The sequence below is a fragment of the Amyelois transitella genome, chromosome Z (assembly GCF_032362555.1).
Source record: "Amyelois transitella isolate CPQ chromosome Z, ilAmyTran1.1, whole genome shotgun sequence".
In the NCBI taxonomy this organism is placed as follows: Eukaryota; Metazoa; Arthropoda; class Insecta; order Lepidoptera; family Pyralidae; genus Amyelois; species Amyelois transitella.
Genome location: NC_083535.1, coordinates 3,274,313 through 3,301,787, shown reverse-complemented (window position 1 = coordinate 3,301,787; position 27,475 = coordinate 3,274,313). Strand labels below are relative to the sequence as shown.

Below are 27,475 nucleotides of genomic sequence, written 5' to 3'. Positions count from 1 at the left end.
GATTCAAAATTCACTGCGCGCATTTAGCGCCACCTATGTAAGAGAGCACAGGTTTTCGCAAATCCCACGGGAACGATAGTTTTTTCCAGAACGAAAGGTATCATATGACCTTCTTCATACTCTGAACTATATATATGCGAAATTTCAAGAAGATTGATTCTAAATTCACTCCGCGCATTTAGCGCCATCTACGTAATTAGCGCCATCTACGTAAGAGTGCACAGGTTTTTCACTAATCCCACGGGAACGATAGTTGTTTTCAGAATGAAAGGTACCCTATGTCCTTCTCCATACTCTGAACTATATATATGCGAAATTTCAAAAAGATTGGTTGTGTAGATATCGCGTGAAAAGAAAACAAACAAACAAACAAACAAACTTACTTTCGCATTTATAATATTAGTTAGGATAGTCTGAAAGCGTCGGTGGACGAATCGGTAAGGCGCAGGTTCAAATCCCACCTCGGTCATGTTACCTACCAATGACTATTTTTAAAGTTATATAGATACATTAGTTTTTGTACTAACCGATGCTCTTACGGTGAGAGAAACCAATGTAAGGAAACCTGTACATTTAGGCAACAGGATTTGTTACCATGATCTATCCAATAGGTCCGTTAAGTTCCCCTGCAAAGTTTTGCGGAGGTTAGATAGAAGTCGTCGAATTTTAGCCTGAGTGTTAAGCTGAATTACGTAGACACTGTAAAGTTTTATTTTTAAAAAAATGCGTTACATAGGGTAATTAAAAACTTTCACATTTATTATTTTGATAAGATATTTTTATATGAATCACTAGATAACATACTCAGGAAGATACAATACTTAGGAAGATAAATATCTAATAAGCTACTTATATGAGTAAATAATTGATAATTGTTATGAAACCTTCATTGAAATGATATTTAACTGCTCTTATTATTAAATGTACCTATAGGGACTACGGATAAATGCCGATTTATGGAGTTTATTAAAAATAACTTATAGAATCGCAGTAATCCCAGTTGAAGAAGGAGCGAAGCACCTAGTAAAGTGAGCCATAATAATAAAGGCTTCATTTAGAAATATTTATCACACAATTGAGAGTATTCCTAGTAACATTTATTGTGGTTTTTATGTCCTTCATTATTGAAAAGGAAAATTACGCAATCTTCAGTAGGTATCATGGTGTTCTCCAGTAAATCTCATTCACTCCAACGGGTTGGGTTCCAGTTAAAGCGTATTTTCTTATAAATAAATATTAAAAATTCTAATAACTATTAATGTAACAAATTGTAACAAAGCGTCATTATTTGTGAAACGAGAGTATCTTTTTGGCAATTTAGGGACGTTATTTTTCAACAATTTTTATATTCATGATAGAAGTATGATGAACTAATTTTCTTTTTAAGTACTACATGTTAAAGATAAAAATTCAATAATGAACCATTTATAATGTATTTATTATATACAGTTATACAAAACTTACATACACTACATCCTTACATTTACAGCAGTTTAAGAAACAAATACTCTCAAGGAAGTAACTCGAGGAAAAGGATAGAGAGAGAAGAAAGAAAAGATCATAAACAAGATGGTCCAGTTATAGTGCATTTGATGATATGGACCGAAAGTAATGATAGGATTGAATGCAGGCTTTAACTCACGCAAGGGACCTGGTTTGCTAAAGAAAAAATCTCACTCACACCACACCTTTACGTAGCAAAGTGCTTGACCTTAACCAAAGAAACTGGATTTTTTTACACCTCATTACTCAAAGGCGTTTTTATTGCTAACGTTTTTATAGCCAAAGCCGCGTTACACACTATTATAAAATGGAATACTTGTTCCTATGAATAATTCAACATTAAAGACAGGTAGTACAATCTTTCCAAGAATTGTTTTTCTTGTTATATTTGATACGCGAATATTTGTAAACATGACTGAATTAGGTGTTTATTTATGTTTATGAATTTTTCATTATCATCTTAAATAAAAGTCTTAGGTACTTTGTAAATAAAAAGTTACATAATGTGGTAGTGGTAGGTTAATTAACTTATTTAAATTAAGAAGAATGTTTTTTTTCCCACTGATTTTCTTATTTACTAATACTAAACTAATCAAACTTAGGACCCAGATCGGTGTGTCATGGCATCATTTTCGCTTTGGAGATTTTGCCATTTCCAGCCCAGACTAACTTAGTACCAGCGGTCTATTTTCAGCAGTTCCTCGAACTAACAAGCGCCTTCCTGCATAACACAAGATGTCTCAATTACCAACCGTCAGCTGGTACTGTATAACCCTGATTCTTCACAATTCACATCCTACTTGAGCCATTGTGAAGTGGTTTAATCAATTTGCAAATCACCCTTCCCTTTGAGGTCTATCGCCGTCGAACTTCATTAGGTAAATTCGTATTCTTTATTCTAAACACTCCTTACAATATATCGCTTATTGACTTCAAAATTACTTCAGATTAAAACTTATACATTGTATCTGACTTCTTCGTTTTAGGTTCAAAGGGTCGTTCAATTAGGCTGAGGACTAAAAGATCTTGTAGACCGTGGTATGAACTGTGCCAAAACAAATACTTAGGTATACGTGCTAAATAATTACATACATTATCTACCAGTAGTTTAGTCAAAAGTATGCTATGAACGGTGGACTCAAGAGTTTCTATGCTACCTCGCCTTGATTGGCGTGTTGTGACTTAGGTATATCCTGGTGAAACAAAAATCTGAGTGAAATAAGATTTTGCCCTATCCTGTGATGCATATCTAATTATATGCAGAAGTCACATGCACGACACGACCATGTGTGCTCAGTCATTTTCTGACATGACCTAGGGCATTGTCAAATATAAACTAAAATAATAATAAACAACATGCCTACATCATAGACTAAAATAACTTTCTCATAACACAGCCAACTTATTTGTGTTCCAATTGTGTATTGCCACAATTTTAATATAGATATTGATAGGTTTGTATTTCTAGGTAGGTTAGGACGCAAATTTAGTCCTGGTCTAACTGGTGTATGAACATACAGTCACAGACAGAACAGTCTAGTGTATGGATGCAAACCATGAACTCACTCAGACAGTGATAGAGAAATTCAGTGTCTAATTACTAAAGAAGGACCACAATATTTTGACAGTTTTCTGCATTCATACATATAATCACGTATTTATCCCTTATGGGATAGACTGACCAAACAGCCTTAAAAAGAAAAACGCCACGTTTAGCTATATAGCTTAATGATGAAATAAAGATTCAAATTGTAACAGGTTGTTGGCCTATCATCTAAAAGAAATATTCCAAATTTATTACTTAATTTTTTTAATGATGCTGTGATTAACTATGAAATGGCTTTAATTACTAGGCACATATTGTGTAAGATATACCCACGGTATCGCAAAATTGCAATGATAATATTTGGCAACTTTCCTCTTGCTTATTGTATCATGATCTCAGTTATATATAACACTAGCTGACCCGCGCAACTTCGTTTGCGTGTATCCCGCTACTTCGACAAATACAGTCAACGCACCAACACATATTGGATACTAATTTTCAATTCACAATAACTTCTCTTTCCCTTAACCGCGTTTAAAATATTAAAATGTTAGGGATGTTAGGGATATGTCTAAATAACACACTGTAAACTGCAAAAATAATCTAAATTAAATGCTCGTGATGATGAACTTACTTATTTTGATAAGGATATATGTATTATTGGTTATATCACCAGTTAAACATCACCCAACGAATTAAATGTTTTTTTAATACAGAAAAGTAGTTTTTGTGACTTAAATAAAAAAGCTGGATATATGTCATCGCGGACTTTTTTGTAGAACTAATAAAGACCAATGTTTTTGCTATACATTGTTCTTACTTGTATCCAACGGTATAAGCGGCGCACGCACAAATGCAATCTTCAATTAGATTTTTTTTCGGACTTCTTGGACATAAATCGCTATAACTCAGCTAATATAGTTTCAATGTATTTCAATTATATATAAAAACCTGTCGGAGAAAATACTCTTTCTATTAGTGAAAACCGCATCAAAATCCGTTGCGTAGTTTTAAAGTTTTATGCATACGAAGGGACTACAGACAAAATGGGCGACTTTGTTTTATACTATGTAGTGATGATTTTCAACGTGTGATTCATGCATTGCTCCAAATTTATATTACATTAATAAATCTATAGTATTATAAACATCAAAGCTTATTTGATTGAGTTAGTTTTCATGTCGATTTGTTTAAAATTTTTGTTGTTGTTTTTGTCAATGTAAACAATAGTTTAAAGAACTTTATTTCCTCATAAATTGTTAATTACAATTCACTTACTGAGAAACTTACAATAAACACAAATAAAGCAAGATAGCGAGCGTATATAAAACAAAAATTAAAATAAGGATCTATGTAGGGTAGGAGTCACAAAAATCTGCGTCGACTGCTAGTTAGGCATCGGGCAACCACGGATATAAAGTTCACAGATAGTAATAGTATAACTTTTCCTTAAATTGCGTGGTATAAAAAGCATCATTTCACCATATAAGGCTCATTTACATATATACAATATAGTCTATAACCCTTTCAGGGTAGCCACAGCCAATTAGCTTTTAACAGCTCTTAAGTGCCGAAAACCTACTTACACTATTAAAACACTATAACATTAATACATAATATTCTCTGTTCTCTTTCTGGTTTTTGTTTTTTTTCTACTTTTAAGTTAAGTTACTTCTAAGAGAGTTATGAATGTGGATGAAGCGAAGGAAGTATGCAGAAATCGTGGCAAGTGGAAATATGTAGTCTCTGCCTACCCCTCCAGGAAAGAGGCGTGATTTTATGTATGTATGTATGCACTACTTCTAAAACTACAGTGGTAATAAAATATGAGATATAATTCTTAGAAAAAAAGAAAAATCCACTGCAGGACATAGGTCTCCTTCGTCGGCCCTAAAAATTTCTACGTAGAACAATAAAAACTGAAATTGGAAACGCACCCTTAATATATACATACATTTAATCACGTCTATAGCCTCTGCGGGGGAGACAGTCAACAGTCTAGAAAAGCCTAAAAGGACACGCTGTATGGTTGAATAAAGTCATCAAATCATAGAATATAAAAAAATGTCTTTGCGTTCATGTAGGTACTTAATGTAATAATTTTTTTTTTTTATTTGCAGGAAGCAGCAGAATGGAAGCGCAGACAGAGTGGGCCAATGGTAAACCCTTCATTCGAGCCAGACGACTTTGCACCACAAAGGTATGTATTGTGTCAAAACGACAAAAGACCTTTGACAACTTTCAACCATAATCCTGGATTGGGTAAGTCAGGTTTTTATCCGAAAGAGAATTCCATCTGTCGTCCGCAAAGTTTGCATGGAAATCTAAACCATATTGGATCATGGTAAAAGTTACACAAGATGAATATACTTAGTTGTTGCTTTAGTCGCCTTTTACGACATCAAGAAACCAAACGGCACAAAGTAACCTTAGGTTATTTGATGAAGTTACTCGTACACGGAATTTCTGTCATCTGACCTCCGCATTTTAATGTAAGCTAGACAAGAAATAAACTGGTCCTATAGGGTTAAGCTATAGAAGAAAAAAACGCGTCCTATCCGTTTCCTATGTAAAGTATTATTCATAATTCTGTCCCTGTTAGTTTAATGGGCCATATAAAATTGCTAATACAATCAAACATATGAACTCGTATATGACGATACTTTTGGAAGTAGCAAACACCTCCACCACCTGAATCACTTCCTAGTTCCGACTCACAGCCATTGACGTCAACAATTAATATCCTATTGTACCATTTATTATTGCAAACGTGGACAATATATAATAAATCAACACCAAAAAAAGTATAAATATTACACAATTATATAGTACAAGTTACAGTTACTGAATTTTATTAGATGGACTTCCTTAGCACAAATGATGTGCAATACTCTTATATGAAATAAGGAAGACAGGACTTTATATAAATTTTGTACCTACATACATAAATTGTCTTTTTATGTACCATGAAACTTGATCAATTCATTCATATTATCACGTTTATATCCCTTGCGGGGTAGGCAGAGCCGGCAGTCTTGCAAGACTGATAGGTCATGTTCAGCTAATAGGCTTAATGATAGAATTTAGATTTGAAACCTAACAGAAGAATCCCTTTATAAGCCTTTTACGCCATTAATGAGATAGAGATGGAATGGTACTATTCTTTTAAAAATTGGTGCTGGGAACTACACGGCACTTGATCAATTTATGTAAATTATCCCATATATTCACTAAAGTGTGACGAAACGTACATTAAGATAAATTGTTGTACCATTCAATTTTCGTAAAGAAAAAAAAGGTTACACTGTAAGTATAAAAAAGTATTAAAATCAGCATGAAACACTTTTCCAGCTGAATAAAATATTCGTAAGATATACCGAACGTGTAATTTCCTTCTATTTCCAAGTGATTTAATTTCACACCAGCCTTCTTTCCTATTCTGACGTTTTTCACCTCCAACAATGGAGACATTGTGCAATTATAATCAAATTTATATAAGAATCAATAGAGGTTGGCAACCCGCGGTTACCTAGCAATGGGGTTGCTACCCACTTACATGCACACATGGGGTAGTGCAATTCTGCAGGCAGCTCCGAACAGGCTGACAGAACAGTCTGCCATTATATATAGTTACCACCCAAAATGAAACGTCTTAAGAGTCGAGTGCGCGTTTGAGTGATAATGAAACTAATTCGTATAGACCTACTTTTTATTACGTAATAACAATTACCAATGTTGTGATGTCGTGTCAAGGTCACCAATAATAAATTTACTATTTTTGGCTAAAGATACATAGGTTAGGATTATCGTAATGGATGTTACTGTCGCTGATGTCAACCTGAGTTGAGTATAACACTAGTAAATAGTACTCAAAGAAAACTTTAAGACATCATGCTTTGTCCAACGTTCGGTGACGTCAAGCATGACTATTTGACGTCATCACAAGTAGCAATCAACTTCCCATTTACTTAATTAATTAACCGAACACGAAATGTACAGGGGAAAGTGTTGTTGGGTACCTAGGTACTTACTTTATATTATTGAGTGGATATCAAATTTTCAATGAAAACATATTTCTTAGCATAGTTCTTTCAGGATAATAATTATATAAAAGGGACTAATTTTCGCCAAAAAATTCTCATAATTATTAGCATATCTAAGGGTAAAGTTTTTACACGAGGCGACTCCCGTCTTACCTCCTAAGCCTTTGCACGGGGATCTAACCTACATTAGATCCTGGCTACCCGTCGTCTAAATCTGCAGGTTTCCTCGCCGTAAGAGCAACTTAGAATCTATGTAATTACTACACACCCATTTGCCTTAATGTGTAGGTTCCCTAATCTGAGGAACACCATTTATCACTCAATGTTTTTAAATGGGTATCTTTTCTATTTACAGCCTGTCGCCAGTGAAGGATGACAAGACGCCGGGGGGTGACAAGGGTATCTTCCTCATCAGCATGAATAAGGACGGCCAGGAGAGCGAGGAGTATGAGCCCTACGAGAACAGAGTCGTCGACCATCCCACTACGTAAGTGTCGCATATTATTATGTTTATAACAGTCAAACTGATAAACTTAAAATATGGCTGGAGTTTAAGTCTTGAGAGCATACATAAAGATTGTATGAAAATCAGTAACGCTACTCGTTTATAGCGCTCATTTTGCAATTCCAACTTTGGTTTAGGTAAAAAGGTGTATATATATATAGGTATGACTTTTACGATGCTGAGACAAAATTAAATGGTACATAAGAACAGTAATTTGGTCGAAGGTTTTCGCCGATTCATAAAAAAATCCCACGGAAAAACTAATTCATCAATGATAACATTAAAATTTACACTTTCTTAGAACTAATTTTATAACAGACAATGCTAGATTTAAAAACAACAACAGATTATTCATTATTCTTTATTATTTAATTAATTACTCTCAATGACACCGTTTTGGCATGACTCACAGTAAAACTATTGTATTGTATATAACGGGTTTTCAATATTGAAATATTTTTGTACGTATTAATAATGATCGTAGGTAATAACACTTTTTCGTAATTATTTTTAACTTGTTGCCTTAAATAACAAAAACGCAGGAGATTTAGGGAATAATTGGAATTCTATTATTAGATATTTAGGTACTACTAATAAACAAACTTACGTTTTTAAATAAACGATACATAATCTTTATTTTCTTAAATTTTTGCAGCTAGGTACATTATTTAGAATTAACAATAATTAAAACTCAAATTATCACCAAAATTCGTATGTTTTTTTTTGGTTACAACTATAATATCTGATTGATCTGATTATGATAAGAATTATTTTTAAATAACGTAATATCATAATTTTTAAATAAAATCATATATGTGACTCATCCATATAAATTGAATTAAAAATAAAGAATTTCACATTGCTGTGGGCATCGTTGATTAGAGAATCTGTTTAGCAAAACCTAAATTGAGCGGTCAATGACCGGGCAATACTATTTATTACGTAGGTACGTAAAATGGAGGTATTGCATTCAAGATACCAAGTAAGCTTATTTCGAAATTCCAAAGTTAAAATTAAGGATCGCGTGAATTTCTGTCGCAATAATCGATAGTAAATGTAATTTTTCGCGATTCGAGAATGTAAGACAGTAAATAATGTAAATTTTCCGAATTCGGAGCTGAAACCCCTATAAAATTGGTGAAAACAGATATATACATGTACTTGTTTTGTGGAAACTAGAAAACTTCTTGACTGATTTTGATGAAATTTAATACGAAAGCTAGGCTTCATAGGATTGGAGCACCCTGCAAAAGTTTTGTAAATCCTAAAGCAAATATTTTAGGATTGATAATAATGTATGTAATGTAATGTAATGTAAGAAATATAATTCTATTATTAGAAAAATTGCAACGAAATTCATAGTTTACAAATTCAATTATTCATATCTGATCGGCGGGGCAGGCTTACTGCTAAGCGATTGGCGTTTACTGAATAATATACTTGTTTGTTCAAGGCCCTTTATTCAACTCGTCAGCTGGACATTTCACGTCAAAAGATTTTAACAATAGTCGAATTTTTATTTTTTATCTCACATAACAGAAAGAGTAAAAAATAGATTTATAGAATGAATTTGACTATAAAGAATTATGAATTCAATTGTCTTATTTTATCGTAGCAGTACAAAGAAAAAAAATATCAGAAATCATTAAAATTAAGTATTCCACTTGATTAAATCAAGACGGCCAAACCGACTCTGCAACTAATTCAAACATAATGAAATTGCATTTAAAATTACTTTTTAAATTAACCGATTAACTCAGAAATTACAATTTAAATATAAACTAAGACATGTTATAATAAAAATGTTTATTAAAAGATGATAAAACTAACTTTAATACAGGAATATTAACATACCCATAGACACTAACATGTGCTCATTTTGTTGTCTTTAGTTTTATATTGTGTAAAAATTACTCAGCATATTTTTATTGTACGAATAAATGAGTGTTACAAGAATCTTGAGATCATTATGGGAAAGGTAACGCCAATCTGAAGTGAATATCGATGCAGTAGGAAAAGGCCTCGGTTAGCTAGATGGAAGTGAAGTCAGGAAGCAGTCGTAGTCATATCAAGAATGTTAAGTACGTGATTCACTGTTGGTTGCTGTTTTAATCTGCAGGAAGGTCGTCGCACAGTATCCTACTAAAAAGCGGATATGCTTTGTTCTAGATACAAGTACAAGTGCAGAAAATATACAGATTGGTACTTGTATGAAGAATAAGGCGTTCTTGTTTAAATTATTTTCGTATAGTTTGCCACCCGGGGCTTTTGCTATTTTAATTATTAAAGGTTAGTAGTATATAAATAAGGGCTATAATGTAAACATGAGCGAAGCCGCGGGCCGAAACCAGTTTGCCATAAATTTATAAGCTAGTTTTGGAAAACCCGCACGGTAACTGTAACGTTTGGAACCCTAATTGGAATAGTCAAGAAGCGAGAGCTACCTGGGCCGTAGAAGGAAATAAACACAGGAAAATCCTGGTTGGTACACCATTTGTGATGTGAATGTAAAGCACACGATTTAGATAAATTATTAAGATTTATCATATTGTGACATACGTGTATGTAACACGTTCATAAGAATATTTAAAGTACTACAGAGCACTGAAGGCCGTTTCAGTAAATTCGGCGACTCGTTCAAGTTTTGTAACCTAAGGAAAGTAACACAAATATGTATGTATAAGAGTACATAATGAGAACCGAATTTGAAACTCAATATGTAAATGAGCTGAATATAAAAAATTGACTTATCCATAAAGCTAAAATCCATATTGTTTACTTAGCATCCCGATAACATGCATTCGATAAACTCATAACTCCGAAAGGTAATCTGACAGAGTCGACTTAAACTAAATCAAATCCTTTTTATTCCACAGGAACATAGAAACCCTTCTTCACCTCCTGAAGGGCAGCCTCGGAACAGGCATCCTGGCGATGCCGCGAGCGTTCCTCCACTCCGGCTACGTGATAGGCGTGATAGGGACGGTGTTCATAGGAGTTCTGTGCACGTACTGCATTCACGTGCTGCTGGACTCGTGTTATACTTTGTGCAAGCGGCGGAAAGTACCGTCGATGACGTATACGGCTGCGGCGGAGGCCGCGCTCTCGGAAGGCCCGGAGTGGTGCAAGGCCTGCGCGCCATACGCAGCGTAAGTATTTAGACCTCTCTGACCCTTAAACTTGAGCCAGCTTAAGTTGTGTCCCTTCAAGGGAGGAACACGTCATCGACCTATGCCCATAACCCAAAATGTCAATCAGGAAGTTAAGCGAAGCTATTGCAGAATGCCTCCGTAGCTTGGTGACAGGGGTAATAAACCCAGCTTGACCTTATATGAACTGCTGCACTAGGTGAAAGTGCATATTATCTTAGTTTTATCTTACGAAATATCTTATTAAATCTCAAATTAAAATGAAGGGCTAATAAATTGAAGAAGATGTGGGCCATTGCATCTTTCTTATTTTGGCGTCGGAAACATTACCCTTTCTTGGCCTTTTTCTTTATTATATTGTTCGCTTCGCACTTTTTCAACTTAATTTCTTTTTTGATTTCAGGCACATTGTTAACGCGTTCCTCCTAGTCTACCAGATTGGGACATGTTGTGTCTACGTCGTGTTCGTGTCGGAAAATATAAACAACGTTTTAGAGAAGCAGTTTGGCATCCACATGGAGCTCATCCACGTGATGTCCATCATCCTCATACCGCTGATTCTCATCAACTGGGTCCGAGACCTCAAATACCTGGCTCCTTTCTCCGCCATCGCCAACGCTATAACTATAGTCAGTTTTGGAATGATCCTCTACTACATATTCAGAGTGACGCCGACCTTTGAAGGAAAGGAGCCGGTGGGGAAATTAAAAGACTTCCCGCTTTTCTTCGGGACTGTACTGTTCGCATTGGAAGCTATAGGAGTGGTGGGTACTAAATACTATCATATTTTGTCGATGTGGTATCTAAATGTTTCGGGATAATGAACATAAATTCTTTAAAATTTTTGTTTAAAAATAAGTTGGATTAAAATAAAATTATGATAACAGGCTTGTTTATTTGACGCAAAAACGTGCAATGAGAGTGAGTGTTGAGAAATGTGGTAAAAATATAATTATTTTATAATATCAGTTCATTAATTAGTTCCTACTTTTCAGATATTACCATTAGAGAATGAAATGAGGACACCCAAAGACTTCGTTGGCAAGTTCGGCGTGCTGAACCGCGCTATGATCACAATCATACTATTGTACGTGGGAATGGGCCTGTTCGGGTACATGCAATATGGCGCCGACGCGGAAGGCAGCATCACGCTCAATTTGCCGTCCGATACGGAAATGTAAGTTACACTTTTCAAATATTATGAAATGATTAAAATTAAAAAGCTAAACGTGGCCTTTCAGTCTATTCAAGACTGTTGGCTCTGTCTACCCCACATGGGATATAGACGTAACGTATGTATGTATAAAAGAAAATATTTATTTGTATATAAAAAAACTCTCCTTCTTCAAACTTCTCCCAATGCAGGGCAAAGGTCCCCCTATTTCTTCATATTTGGCTTAGATAACATACATACATACATAAAAACATAAACTTAATATAATGTATCCTCATAATTAATATTACAATATATATCTACGTAGGTAAGAGGAAAATATAAGCTCGTTTATTTGGCAGATTGGCTAGCGTAGTGCAGTGTCTGCTAGCATTCGCGATCTTCATCACGCACGGGCTGGCCTGCTACGTGGCCATAGACATTCTGTGGAACGAGTACATCAGCTCCCGGATCCACAACAACAAGCGGCGCATCTTTTGGGAGTATCTGCTCAGGACCATCATAGTTCTTATCACTTGTAAGTATACGGCAATTTAAAGTCATGTCGTAGCAAACATTACATACATACAGCTGTATCTAAAGACCTCTTGCTTCCTTCACTTCACACTTCTATTATATTCAACGTTTACCGGGACAGCTTATATATAGAAATATATAATAAAAATAATTCTCCATAAGTTTTAGAAAAAAGTAAAGATTGTAATACTGGAAGGATGATTACTTCTCGTTTACGCAAAAAATACTGGAAAAATGCTGAGGTGTAGTTTAAGTACTACACTTAAACTACACCTGTTACTTTTGTCAGCATGTCAAATGTAGGCCATGTTAATCAAAGTATAGAAATAGCGTACCCGTTTTTCTGCAGACGGTCTGGCAGCAGCAGTTCCGGCGCTCGACCTCTTTATCTCCCTTTTCGGAGCGCTGTGCCTCTCTGCGCTCGGCCTGGCCTTCCCCGCCATCATTCAGAGCTGCACCTACTGGTACTACGTCTCGAGGTCCGAACGCATCCGCATGATCGTCAAGAACGCGTTCGTTGTGCTGTTCGGCGTCCTAGGACTCGTAGTAGGCACCTACACGTCGCTTGAAGAAATCGTCAAGAAATTTTCGGAAGAACCCACAGTCGCCGCCTTCAACAGTACGATCCCTGCACACTGACACTCGTATCGAGCTGTAGTGAACATAGCTATAAGTAAAAGTGCCATCTTGCAGGGCTGTCAACGCCCTATTTAGAAGACGGTTCGAACGTAAGTACATTAGCTATTATTAGATGATATTTTTGTTTTATTTAAGTTTATCATTTTTAGACATTTTCCATAGCAACCGTATAGTGTAAGAGAATATAAACTGTTAAATGTTGACTCCTTATTTGAATGTAGATTATTAAGTTGTTTATAGATTAGACGATGTCACATTTTGAATCCACCCGTCAGAGCCACCACACGAGCAGTGCTTCTTGTGCGCAGGCGCTCACTTGAAGCGAGCTATTTAGTATTATATCATCTATCGTACCTATAGAATGTAAGTGGGTAAATATTTACCTAGATATCCTATGACAGTGAGATTCTATAACGAGTGAAGTATGGCATTTTGTTAGTTTAAGTATAAATAAGTACAACTGAGCAGGCTCGAAAGTCGATTGATGACGGTCTATAAATCCGTTTATTTGTATGTAAGTAAATTATTCTCATTGATGTACAAAATAGACTGATACAACTATGCAAATTAAAAAAAAACTAAACAATAGATTGAAATAGATTTAATTCAGATTACCATAATAAACTTTACAAGGATAAGAGAGTAAACAAATACTAGTTTCTTTTTTTTATATACTTTGACCTCGCGATGTGGTGTTACCTAACTGTATTGTATTTATTATTTTGTGACCGGAAATTGAATGTACAAAAATATTGTTTAATTGCAATGACAAATTAGCCATTTAAAGATATAAATTTATTATTTAATAGAACAAATTAAGTACATTATAAGTTTAAGCTGCCAGTTTGTTCTTGCAGTTTGTTATATATTTTCTATTATTAAAAAATATATTTCAAAGAATTAACAACTTCCTCCTTTTTGAAGACGGTTGATATTTTATATGTTTATCAATTTTGCTATTTTTCTGTTTTATTTTATTGAATTTACATATTTTTCATATACTTCTTATATTTCATATTCTTCCTGTTTTCTATCATATTTGTCAGTAGTCATAGCATAGTCATTTATACCATTGTAGATGTATTGTAGACTCGTGCCACCTGACTCACAATAAAATGTTGAGAAGCATGTTGAATATATTGGATTGTTATTACTGAAAATTACACATATTTTTATTAGATACTGTGCATGAAAAATCTTAGCTAAATCGGATAATCCGGTCATAATTTTTATTGACGCAATCTGTGATGTTTGATAGTTTATAAAATATTAAATATTTATTAGGTCATTTTTTGTTTTGTGTTATAGATATATATTGTACGATGTGTTTCACACGTCAGTGATATTGTGCTCAGAGCGATATTTTGGGGACGAATCCCGATAAAATAAATAAGTTATAAATTATTATCACGTAGTTTTATTAACCTGTCAATTGGATATCAAGCAGCGATACTTATTACCTGATACCTAATTACCTATTTAATACTTACCATTATTACAGTGTTAAAACTTGGAAATTGTATTATAAACACAGTAGGTATTATCATCATTAATTACATACACAAATAACACTAACTAAGAGTGACTTAATATCATTTTGACAAAACATAAAGGGCAGTTTAATCATAAAAAAGCAAAGTATAATTTAAAACAAGTTTATTATAAAATCAACATAATTATCGGGAAGTCTTAAATTAAATAATAACTTGAGGTACGTTCAACTTGAAAACATTAAAATGTTCTGAGCAAACATTATTTTAGCACAAAAAATAACGCGTCGTTACAATCAGAGATCGAATACATTGGACGCCCGATGAAAATTTTAGCCTCAAAATTTCGCAGGTTCTTAACGCCAGAATTCAAACAAAATAAAATTTACAATTAATCAGATTAGTAAACTATTTGCTTCATAAAAAGTGTCTGTGATACCGAAATGATTATTATGAAAAAAGTCTTTCAATAAGAGTTTGATTTGTTTTTCGACATAAAAGTGATTTTAATTGTAGGCCAATACTAAAAAATACGTCAAAATATCCGATCTCAAAGTATAGAAACAGGGCAATGGTTAAAAAGCAATGAGTACCAGCCTCTATTCACCTCAGTATAAGAAGAATGAACAGATATAATAAAATTAAACTTGAATGAAATTGAAAAAAATAAATAAATGCCATATAACAGTTAAATTTTATCAAAATAAGGATAGAGGTTACAAGAATGCAATGAATGAATGTATAACTATAAGCTTATTTTAACAAGTCGATTCACTAAGTTCGTTATTCGTATTGTATTTTTATTTAGTTCAATGGATAACTGTAGCCCTAAACGAACTATTTTATTATTGATTTAAATAGCTATGGGTCGGTAAAACTATGACGTCATAATTGTTTTAAGTTGAAAACAGAGATAGTATTTTTATGTAAATAAAGTCATACGTGAGAAGTGAATTTAACCGGTTCTTTAAGTCACAAAGAAACAACCGAAATTGAAATAAATTAAAAGAATCAAGGGTGTTAATTTTGAATTCTTTGGTTATATTTATGAGTATCTTGTAACTAGCGTTGGGTAACGTGGTAACTTTAATAAAGAAGGCCATTTATCTGTATCTACAGTCGCAGTTCAGTTCATAGTTACCTCCCGATGAATAAAGGACATTGAGTAGACTCACACATAACTACCTCCCAAACTAATGATATTAATTTATCTATCATAATAAAATACTTACTTAAAAGCAAACTTCAAAGTTTGACACATAGTAAGCTAAAATAATACCCGATTAACTTATAATTAAATACATACTACCAACCAAAACTGATAGCAATAATAGTAAAAATTCGACACCTTAATTATATGATATTACTATATAAAAAAATCTTATAGGGACCTGCAACTTATAATATCCCGCGTAATTCAGATAAAGATAAAATATGTTCAAGCTTAGTAAAATATAACACGGGCATAAATACAGCCATCATATCTGCCATATCTCCTAATGATAATCCCTATCATGATTTAAAAACAAAATACTTAAAATCTTATTTGTACTATACAACATATTGTTAGTTTGAAAGTGGCCATCGGAATGTTTAAAACGAATAATAATATACAAAACGTTAAAATCACAATTAAACTATATCAGAACAATTTGACTGTTTTATTATAAGTCAATAGTAAAAAAATAATATAAATTAAAAATTTGTGTTAACATTATCATTACATTAATCAGGTATTAACATCATTATCAAAAGGTTATTTGGCAAGTACATTCTGTTATAATCCATTAATTGGTGAGCTACAGGAATATTTCATAATGCTTAAAGTTTACATTAATCTATGCGGATATTGAACTATTGATATTATGAAGGGACTTATATAGTGCAATTAAAAAGGCTCATTTGTTCTGACAACAAGACTTGTAAATTAACAACAAATAAATATGGACAATTTCATGATTATACCAATACAATCGACGTGACCGATATTGCTTTTATTTATTTTTTTGTTAAATATTGAAATAGGAAAATTTGCTTTTAAATCCGCACAGCAGTTTATTTATATGTAATACTCATTAATATTCAATAGGGAGTGGAGCTATAGGAATGATGTGACGCCGTTGTAAAGCTGTTAAACGAGATGGAAAATGCTATGGTGACTGATGGTGAAGACAACCATATTTATAATCATATATTGTTCGGAATTATATGGCCAAGCCATTGTGAAATTCTAAAATTTTGTTCATATCTAATGTTGGTGTCATAGTTACCGGCCAGCGTCGTAGCCCGGCATGACGGTCTGGAGCGCCGTTCTGAGCTCTGTGTTGGGCTCGGGGTCGTACTGGTCGAGTTTGCTCCGACAACACGGGCAGTTCCGAGACCCGGTCGATTTGAACGCCAGCTTTATACACGCCTGCGAAGGTAAACAAATGAGAGTTAGTTTAGGATAGCTTTAGAAATTGAAAATAAAAAAAAATAAGAATAATAATGTAAAACTTGTATGTTACAAAGATATAAAATTTGCATTAATACAATTTACAAATATTTCGAATTTTTGATATTTTATTTATTTATTTATTTATTAGATGATTATGATAAATAGATATTACATATATATAGAATTGTGATACTCACTAAGCAGAAATTATGTAAGCACGGCGTGGTGACCGGAGTGGCAGTTACTTCTTGGCAGATGATGCACAGGAAAACTTGCGTTATATGCTCCACGAATTCCTTTAACAAATTAACAAACACTTGTTTACACATAGATTAATTTGATACAGTTTTGATTTATTTGTTACAGTATAGTCCTGGGATATATATGAGATAACGCTTTAAGTCGTTAGTTGATCAATTAATCATGCGTTTACAAAAATCGCAAATCCCAGAATAGTCTGAACTTAAAACTAGACTAGGAATTTATTGTTGCCTATATAAAGAATTACTTCCTAGCGTAGGAAGTTTCCATGAGCATTAAAACGAAAATCACTTGCCTAACTCTATCAGTTTGGTTTACACCTATTACCACATCTTGGAATTATTAACCATTTCAAAAAAGGAGGAGTTCAATTCGAGTGTATTTAAAAAAATATATATTAACTAAACTATTTATGTAAAGTTTTAATTCTATCTCACCCGTTTGCCACCCGTCTCCAACACTTGAAGGCACTCGGTCCAAAGCTTATTATTTAGCGAGTCCGCCTTTATAGCCTCTTTTTCCTCTGCACTCAACGAGTCACCTTCCTTAGGTTTCTTCTCTTTGGGTTTTGGACTCTTCGTGAACATGCTAGGAATCTTTGCTGAAGGGCTCTCTGTTATGCTTTTGTTTTTAGACGCTGAAAATAATTGAATATTATTGAGTATCACTGCCAATAATGTCCTAACCACACTGGGGATCAGACTCGTCCTGTCTGTAACTGTGATCTTGGCTTAGGAACATTGAGTTTTACCCAAAGCTACTCAAATCTGACCTGAAGAGCAACCTTATCCATATTGGATGTTGTAAAGGCGTTTTCATGAAATATTTTTCCACACATTATTTTCGAAGTTCTTTTTACTAAACACGTGTGGTTTTTGCAGCTTAACCGTGTATTATTGTTGAACATACGTACATATAATCATGTCTATATCTTTCGTGGGGAAGACAGAGCTAACAGTTTCAAAAAGACCTGATTCAGCTGCTTGGCTTAAAAATAGAATTGAGATTCAAATAGTGACAGGTTGGTAGCACATCGCCTAGAAGAATCTTAAGTTTATTAGCCTATCCCTTAGTAGCCTTTCAAGATATCCATGGGAAAGAGTGGGAGGGGTCCTATTCTTTTTTATAATGGTGCCGGGAACCACACGGCATAATATAACTTTGAACATATTTAATAATATATAATTTTTCATTTTGACGTGAAAATTATATTAATATTAAATATATAACTTATGACGATGGGTAACGGACAGTGCGCGGGCGCCGCGACCAAAACCTCTCGCCGGCAAGACGGGAACGCTAAGCTCCGCAGTGCGCCAAAGACAGCCTTACGCATAACCCGCGTCGCGCTTGCCTATCACCCGCTAACGCTAACCACTATCAATCTTATATACTTCATCGTTTTTTGTAACTTGTACCTTGTGTGCGCTTAATACACATTCCTATAATATCACGCAACTTTCTTTCATTTCCATCTTCACTCTTAAAGGTTCACGCTTTACAACTATTATATGTTATTATACTTACGTTTCCCTTTTTTCTTTACATCAGTTTTCTGTTTTTTAGAGGGCGGTGACACTTCGTCCTCAGATTCTGAACGGTTGCTTTCCCTCAAGGCCCGCTTCTTGCTCACTTTTGTATTCTTGTTGGATTTCTCCTTTAGCGCCTTCTTTTCTGCCTCCGCTTCTAGGTAACCGTCAGGATACTACAACAGAATAACAATGGTCGATCAATGTTAGATAGACACGGTAATACCACGTTTATAATTGCCGTGTGGTTTCCGCCACTTTTGAATAGAACCCCCATATCTTCCCAAAGGATGGATTGTTAAGTAAACAAAAATCTTCGACTTTAGTCACAACATCTACTTCGTTATATCATACATGTTCAGTAAATAAAAATCTGTATTAATACTCACAATAATAGAGAATTCCTTCGCCCCCGGCTCCCACGGCGCCGGATTGGGGTCGTCGCGTCGTAGCAAGTACTTCCAAACTCTATAACCTGATAGACCTTTCTCGGGATAATATTTCACTACTTTGTAGATTCCGTCGTATCTGAAATACACATAAACGTTGAGACAACAGGAAATTCTAAGCTTAATCGTACAGATCAATGATCACCATCACAATTTCACATTTTATACACACAACCGATTACAATTTTATTGTTATGTTCACAGAACAGTATGTATGTTCTAGAAGGTATAAAATTGTGATTGTGACTCTTGCAGGATAGACAGAACCGACAGTATTGAAAAAACACAAAAGCCACGTTCAGCTGTATAGCTTAATGTTGTCTTAGTCGCCTTTTACGATATGTATGGTAAAGTGCGGGAACCTACACAGCACACATGAATCTCTTTATTACGTTTTCCCCTAACCCAAAAATTAAAACAAAAAAATAGGAAATTATACGGAACTGGCATCTGTTTTATCTCTGTCCAAAACACATCGATGACATGATATCTCTTACGTTCACATGCCAACTTACCTGATTCCTTCTTTAGGCGCGTACTTGGGGAAATGCTTAAGCATTTTATAGGAGCGTACAACTCGCACTGGTTTGCCGTTTCGCCAGTTTTCACCCGCGTCTCCCCCCTCTTCGGTGATCTGTTTCACCGCGCAATTTCGTGCCAATGCCCTGAAATTTTTCAGTTAATTTACCCTATATAAAACCCGCCCATCAATTTCTTTGCGGGATCCGGTAAGTACTTCGACTTACACATTTATATACGAAAGATATAACACGTGTGTGAGCTAGGCTTGGTATGCAGAGACTACATCCATTTGCCAGTATACTACGATGCACGATACTTTTCCTTCACAGACATTCATTAATATTTTCAAGCAAGCCTAACTTAGCATTCTTTGTTATTTCACAGCCCTAACCGAAAAAAAAAAAAGAAATCTCATTATTCTTGGTTAAGTTTTCTCACTCGTTACGTAACATCCGCACAGTATTTCAGTATCTCCTCAAATTCAAAACCAAATGGACTAAGTAATTATAACATGCCACTCACTTGTTCTCCCTGGTGAGAGTCTGGTCGCACGACTGCTCGGCAGTGCGCTTGTTCCCGGAGAGGTCTCGTCCGCCGCTGCCCGTGTAAGTGAACTCATTGCCGTTGTCTACGTCGTCTTCGTAGCCGCCTGTTCATAATTAGGAAAACGTAACTAATGTTACCTTGTCACTATATACTGATACTTATTACTATATCTGAATCTTTCCTGTCATAAGACTAATTACAGTAATGTATTAAATAAGAATATTGGCTCTGTCTTATTCATAACGGATAAAGACATCAAATGTGTGTATGTGTTATAACTCATAGATAGCCAGATAGTCTATGAGTATTTTCAAAATTGTTGGTTGCTTGTGCACACTCTTAATAAAACTGTTAACAAAAGGTAAAAACTAAATGTTAATGCAATGTCTAAAAGGTCACCTTTGGAATAATACAAGAGTGTAGTGGAAGGCGTCTAACCCGTAAGGGTTTCAGACGTGATATTTGCGGTAGAATAATAACAAGTGGATACCTGAAAGAACTATGCTGTAGGCTCCCTCCACATCACGGCCGTGGATTCCCGACACTGGAGGTCGATGAACACCTGTCTCCGACAGCTATAACATGGAAAATACATGTAGATATATACTTATTTATAAGATTTTTTTTATGTACAACAATATTAAAATTTTTACGCTGTTTAAATTACATCAAGTTAAGTAACTAAGCCTATAAACTATGTAATGTAATAATATGTTTATAACGTAGGAAGTAGCAGGGAAATATTAAAAAACTTAACTTTAAATTAACTGCACTTTTAATTTTAAAGAAATATTTTTGTTAAAAATGATAAATTTTTAACAAAAATCGATTCAATCGATTTGATTAAAAAATCATTCACATCCCAAACAATTTAATTAGAATAATTATTATATTATATATGAATTCCTTACCTGTATTCGGAATCTCCAGCACATACCCACTTCGATGCCGGGTATCGGGCCAAAGTGGTTGGGCGGCATAGCACACGTTTTTGTTTTACCTGGACACAACATTAAGGTTGGTCAAAAAAATTTACTTAGGCTATAAGGTTTTAAATCGCAACAGAAGGGTTTCAAGGTTTTTCTTATACACAATGGGCTAGCAACCTGTCCTATTTAATTCAATTATGTCATTAAGCCGTATGGCCTTTCAGTCGCTTCGAGACTATTGGCCCTACTTACCCCGTAAGCAATATAGACGTGTTTTTATGTATGTCTATGTTATAACATTAACTATCTCACAACACTAATTATCGTCAATAGTTACCACACTATAATATAGCTTAAACGTATTTGCGATCTATAAAAATAATTTATGTTTGGACGTTCATTTATTAATATATTATCTGACTTTCTTTCTTTCTATTGACTAGACTGGGAGTTTGATCCCGAGGGAATTCTCAGGAACAAAAAAAAATTATCTGTTAAATACCATAAATGTCATCAAAATCGCCGATGCAGTAGTTTCTTCTTCTTTTATGAATTTATTTATTTTATAATGTTTGTACAGGTACTTAACACTAATACGATTTATGACAAGCAATTACGCACGGAACATAATTACTGAACCAGTACACGATGCACATTAATTATCATTGTCATTAAACAATACATTTCCACAAACAAATATCGCACGCTAATATTTTAAAATCATAAATTCTTAATACTGGCAATAATGTCTGTACTTTCGCACATTGCAGCAACATTTTTATTCAACATATTTCGCAGTCTTAAGGTTTGCATAACTCTACTGAGTGATAAACACTTAAAAATCTCGCAAAATGCATTCTCATAGATATTATCACTACTTTTTATACAAAAAAAAAACTCGCATTTAGCCTCTGTCTTTTCCTAAGCTTTCGGATTTTGATGCACTTGTCACTGGTATTTAATAATGTTTACATACAAAACAACACAAAATCTTGAACGTGCGAACAGCTACTCCTGTCATGATCGCTAGTCACTACAAAGTATTAAAAAAAAATCGCTTCATTATGTAGTCTGTCTATATGTTTGCTCAAATCTTTTTAAAACTATTTTGTTGCGGGTTGTTTTAATAGATAGAGTACATAACATCAGCATTGCAACATCAAAAAAAAAAACGGGGCGGGTGACTAGTTAGTTAGTAATAATAATCAAATGGTCTCACCAACACATGCCATTCCTCGGCCCCAGTCTTTTTTAGAAGCGTTACTCTTCTTGGTTTGCTTGGCTGCCCCTGGAGCAATCACCTCCTTGGTGTCCCGCTTGCACGAGGGACAGTACCAGTCATCCTCAGGCAGTTCCTTAAGCGCTGGTTTGAGGCAGCCCATATGATAGCCGTGATTGCATTCGTCACATAATACTATCTGTAAAGACAAATGTTTAAATTAAATTGCACTCATACTAATATTATAAACAGAAATGATTTTTTTAGATACAAAGTTAAAGTTTATACTATTTTTTACGTTATTTTTTTCTTTCTTTGGAAACCTTACAGCTATGAGTCAAATTTCATTTTGACATGTTCCTGTGCACGAGACTCGATGGTAAGACTGAAAATTTGAGTCTAATGTGAATGACTGCATGCTATTCTAAAATATAACTTATCAAAATCAATTTCCAAATTGACTTACTTTTTCAGGGTTTTCCTTTCCAGAACATTCATAGCATCCGCAATCGCGACAAGGTGCGTCTTCGTCGTCTCGACACGTCAAACAATCCAGTGGCAAAGCTCCTAAAAGAATAAGTAAAAATTAAGAAAAAGCATTGTTATTATTTTTTTATTTTCATTGCTATTTTTTAAAAGTGATGTGATGATATTGAAAGTCTTACTTTTGTCAGGAGGTGAAATCATTAACTTTTGATACTCTTTTGTCCTTTCCGCCATTGGTACTACTTCTTCGATAGCAAATATCTTGTCATTAACCTTCACTTTTGTGTCATTCTGTGGCACAGCATCAGGTCCAAGGTAAATAGTTCCTACTAATTCATAATTTGTTCTTTGTTTCTTAATTTCATCAATCTTGAAATCATACCTGTAATTATTACACAATATTATCCTCACATTGTCAATAATTTGTTATAAGATTACCTTAATGGCTCCTAAAGTTCCACTGCTCTAGAAATAAGGGGATTTTACCCATAGTCACCACGATGGGCAAGCGAGTTGGTGTCCATAGTGTCTATTGATTGTTGACTATGTTGTCGGATCAGGAGGAGTTGCTGCCCACCTCCCGCTTAATCCATTAATCGCCTCTTACGATGCCCAAAGGAAGATATAGGGTGGTGCTATTCTTCTCTGCCGGCACTACACGGCCTAAGATTATTTGGTTTCAAACTCACAGTATAATAAAAAGTAATAACACATAACATACCAATATCCTTTTTCGGAAATATCTTCTGTATTGTGATTAAGCATTACTTTTTGTCCAACTTTCAGGTCCTTTATGTCTATAATGGTCCTTGCTCGAGGTCTGATATCTTTTAATTTGCAGTAGTATCCAGTACCATTGTCCCTTCACAGAAAAAATATTAAGATTATGTTAATTTTTTCTCGCAAGATTATACTGAGTTGTTGTCAATCCAAAAAGGACTACATTGACTGAAACTGGCCATAATAAAAAAAATTTACTTACTCTGCATCTAAATCTACTTTGAAAAGTAAACAAGAATCCTCAATTTTATTGCTACTTTTATTAGTATTCTCATTTGATTTCTTCTTGGTTTTGGGTGATTTAGAAAAATATTTAGCTATACCCTTCTTTTTGGATTTTGGACTGTTTTCATCAGTTTCTGGAGGATTATTTTCTGAATCCTCTTGTTTATCTTCTGGTTCCTTAGTGTCAGTATTCTCCTCTCCCATCTCAGTAGATGGGGCTTTGGGATCTCTCACGATCCTAACAATTTTCCCTTCAAACCACGCTCCCTGTTCCATATCTCTCATATCTACTAAGTCACCCACAGCATATAGAGAACTCTCAGCATCTATACAAAAATATAGGGAATTAATTTAGTTTTTAAGTTTCTTTTTACAATTGTTAACACATCTTCCATAAGTTGTTGTTGAAGTCAGTTATAAATATGGTGTTGTAAACATTAATAATGAACTTTGTAATTAAAATCATTCGAGATTTAGTGTGTACCAGCTTCTTCTGCTACCATGCAGATTGTAAGAGACAACAAAGGGATAGACTATTACGCTTAGGATTCTTTAAGAGATAGGCCAGCAAAGCAACCTGTCACTAATTGATCTTAATTTGTTCACTGATGCATTCTTTCAGGTTTCAGATTCAGGATTATATCTTTTAGTTATCAGTATATGGAATACTTTAACTATAAGATCAATACTTATTAAGTTTATGTCTTGCATTATGTACATCTTTTGCATGAAGTCCTTATCTCAAAAACAAAAAATCTACTATAACATGGGTATGTAACATGGATATATTTTATGCCTACACATCACTCGTGGGATCTCTACCAACTAAGCAACACACCTGCATAAACAATTGTATCTTCTGCTTTGGTGGGATCTTCATCATTTTCCTCTTTAGCTTTTTCAACCACAGGTTTCTCTAAGCTTTCTTGCGGTTGTACTTTAACCATGAGTTGTATAACATCATTGAGCTTGATGTTGTAGTCATGGAAAGTGTAACCATTTTCTAGCTGAAATATTAAATATAATTATGATGTAATCTTAATTTTGCATGGGTCAGATTCAGGTCAATAAAACAACAAAAATCTGCTTTATCTCAAAATATCTCAAAATACCAAAGCTGTACCTGGGGCATGATTGCATCTTTTGCATTTGGAGCAATAGAAAAACCAACTATCTACAGTGCAGTTGGTATTTCTATTGCTCCATGTGCAGTACTTTAATACAGTGTCCATACAGGCATTGGAGTGTCAATCCATGGGAATTGTATGTGCCAATATTTTTTGTAACTGTATGTTAGACTTGTATTCTTTTATTAGGAATAAATGTGCAGGTTCCCTCACCATAAGAGCTTTAGTAAGCACTCAAATTAATAAACATAGGTAAGGGGTGGGTTTGATTATTTTCCGAATTAAGAAGGTTGCCCATGTTTCCCCACATGCAAATAATGCATGTGGGGAAACATGGGCAACCTTCTTTATTTATATATTATGCTGCCTGTGTTATGGGTACCTTCCCATCAGTTACGATTTGGGGTGGAGTTTTTGACTAATGATATTTTGACATTATTATATATTTTTACATGACTATAATTTAGATATGTGTATTCTTCCTATGCACATGTAACTCAAACACAAGTCATTATGCACATTACTGAGGTAAGATTTAGCTCCATGCGTATCGCGCATTTTATCGGGATTCCCTTCAGATCTCTGTATCTGATCTTACATTATTTTTTGTGGCTAAGCAGAGTAATTTTTAGGAAAAGGTAAACTTTGATTCTAAAGAACGTAGTAATTCTTTTAGACTTACCAATTTCCCCCCGTAGAACAACCTTTGTAGTTTTGGTTCCACATCAAATTTTTCTTTTATAATACGGCGAAACTGGTCGATTTTTGTCAACTTAGATTCAACAACAACAATAGTATCTGGTTTGCCGAAAAACCTAACGCGAACATGCATCTTGGCAATAAAACTTTTGGTTTTAAAACTGACTAGAGCATCAACATATCTCTTTTGTCTTACTTCTTGGTACGACTATGATAAATCGGTAAAATGTTAATAGCCAGCCACTGACATATGCTCTATATGTGTATAGAAACAAATATTTAATTCAAAACGCATGTAAATGACCACGAGAACTCTACTTTGTAAGAAAAAATATTCTGTAAATAAATCGTTTGAAATTTATTTTGATTTGACGACTGCTTTGACATTAAAAAAGGCGCGACGTAATTCTGACATTAACGTTTTTTATTGTTTTTTTTTTCGTCAAAGACAATTGTACTAACAAGGCGTAAGAACTTGGTAATGTTGTGTATTTGATACAGCCTAGTTCACTGGAAGTTGTGTGTCCAACTAGCTTTAAAAATACGTAAGTTTCTTATAACTTACGAAACGACGTTTCGCTTAAAATTTTTGAACTGCTTAAACTAAAATTCGGCTACTGGTGCGCCCACGCCATTGATCATGATCCTAAATTGGATTAGTTAAATTATTTCTGGGTTTGAGATTTCACGTTTGGTACCTATTATAGAAAAATGATTAAATAAAAATACCAAACGATTTAGAAAATACCGTAGTGGGCTCGGGGCTCGGTTGTGACCATACTCTCAGATATACATTATATAGAATATCTTTCGTTATAAATAAATCTCATTTTTATGAGTAGAAAATGTTGAATCTTTAAGTCCGCCATTTACTTTTATGATAAGGCTAGTATAGAACTTTTTTTCTTAAAATTATGTCTATTGTAGTTTTGTCTGCGGTCTGGTAGACCAGAGTTTGATAGTTTAGGGCAGAAGAGTTGGCCGTGAACCCAGAACATTATAAAGTGGTAGACAGTTTGAGAATGTTTCCCAATCGAAGCTCAATTTTTTGAGTAGGTATCAAAAACACATTTAAATTTTCATTTTAAATAGTCATACTTGTATATACAATCACTGCACACTTCAATATATTACATCCTAGAGATGGGAGCCCTGAGACGGGACGCCCTTGATTGGATCCTGTTTTTGGTGGGTTACATTGACATGAAGTGACTCCATCTGACCTTTTTTTATTTTCATTTCGGTACCTAGGTCTGTGCCTATTTCAGATGAGTATTGGTACTGTACCTTAAAAGTACCGGTACCTTATTTAGGTATCTGTTCCATTATTAGACCATGCCTTTGCTCATTTTTGTAAATAATGACAAAATAACAAATTCGTATAGTAACGATACTAACCGCATTATGATACCACCGTGTACCGGTACCCAAAAATACTGGTATTATAACCTAATTTACTCTACATACATTCGAAAATAGTTATTGGTACATGGTACATGGCTGAAGTCAGATTTGAACCTGTGCTTTTATGCGCATCATGTATTCTTGTCTACTGATTCGACCACCAACGCTCATCTTAACATTCTATCTAAAAAGCCTATTTTGTTGTCAAATAATTAACAGATTTTTTAACAAAAATTATCAAACAGCTTGAAAAAACACAACTGGGATTAAAAAATAACTGTGAAATCTGTAACTTTG

The 27,475-nt window shown here is 34.3% G+C and overlaps 2 protein-coding genes across 2 annotated transcripts in view; one reads left to right on the top strand and one right to left on the bottom strand.

Annotated features, from left to right (window-relative positions):
• Window positions 1–14,482, top strand: part of LOC106130590 (proton-coupled amino acid transporter-like protein CG1139) — a 47,597-nt gene extending 33,115 nt beyond the window's left edge. The window contains exons 2-8 of the mRNA XM_013329477.2: window positions 5,170–5,249; window positions 7,448–7,579; window positions 10,474–10,746; window positions 11,150–11,510; window positions 11,742–11,923; window positions 12,262–12,437; window positions 12,786–14,482. Coding sequence (XP_013184931.1) covers window positions 5,170–5,249; window positions 7,448–7,579; window positions 10,474–10,746; window positions 11,150–11,510; window positions 11,742–11,923; window positions 12,262–12,437; window positions 12,786–13,075 — 1,494 coding nt within the window. The 3' untranslated portion in view covers window positions 13,076–14,482. The remainder of the gene's footprint in view (window positions 1–5,169; window positions 5,250–7,447; window positions 7,580–10,473; window positions 10,747–11,149; window positions 11,511–11,741; window positions 11,924–12,261; window positions 12,438–12,785) is intronic.
• A 234-nt stretch (window positions 14,483–14,716) lies between these two features.
• On the bottom strand, window positions 14,717–26,148 carry LOC106130625 (E3 ubiquitin-protein ligase UHRF1). The gene is made up of 16 exons (XM_013329519.2): window positions 25,758–26,148; window positions 24,787–24,955; window positions 23,926–24,274; window positions 23,665–23,805; window positions 23,123–23,325; window positions 22,924–23,024; window positions 22,458–22,656; window positions 21,221–21,309; window positions 20,800–20,884; window positions 20,286–20,412; window positions 19,757–19,906; window positions 19,182–19,320; window positions 18,791–18,968; window positions 17,701–17,900; window positions 17,200–17,298; window positions 14,717–16,978 (listed from the first exon to the last, which is right to left on the bottom strand). The coding sequence occupies exons 1-16, from the start codon at window positions 25,905–25,907 to the stop codon at window positions 16,832–16,834; spliced, it is 2,526 nt and encodes an 841-aa protein (XP_013184973.1). The 5' UTR covers window positions 25,908–26,148; the 3' UTR covers window positions 14,717–16,831.
• Window positions 26,149–27,475: the final 1,327 nt, after the last annotated feature.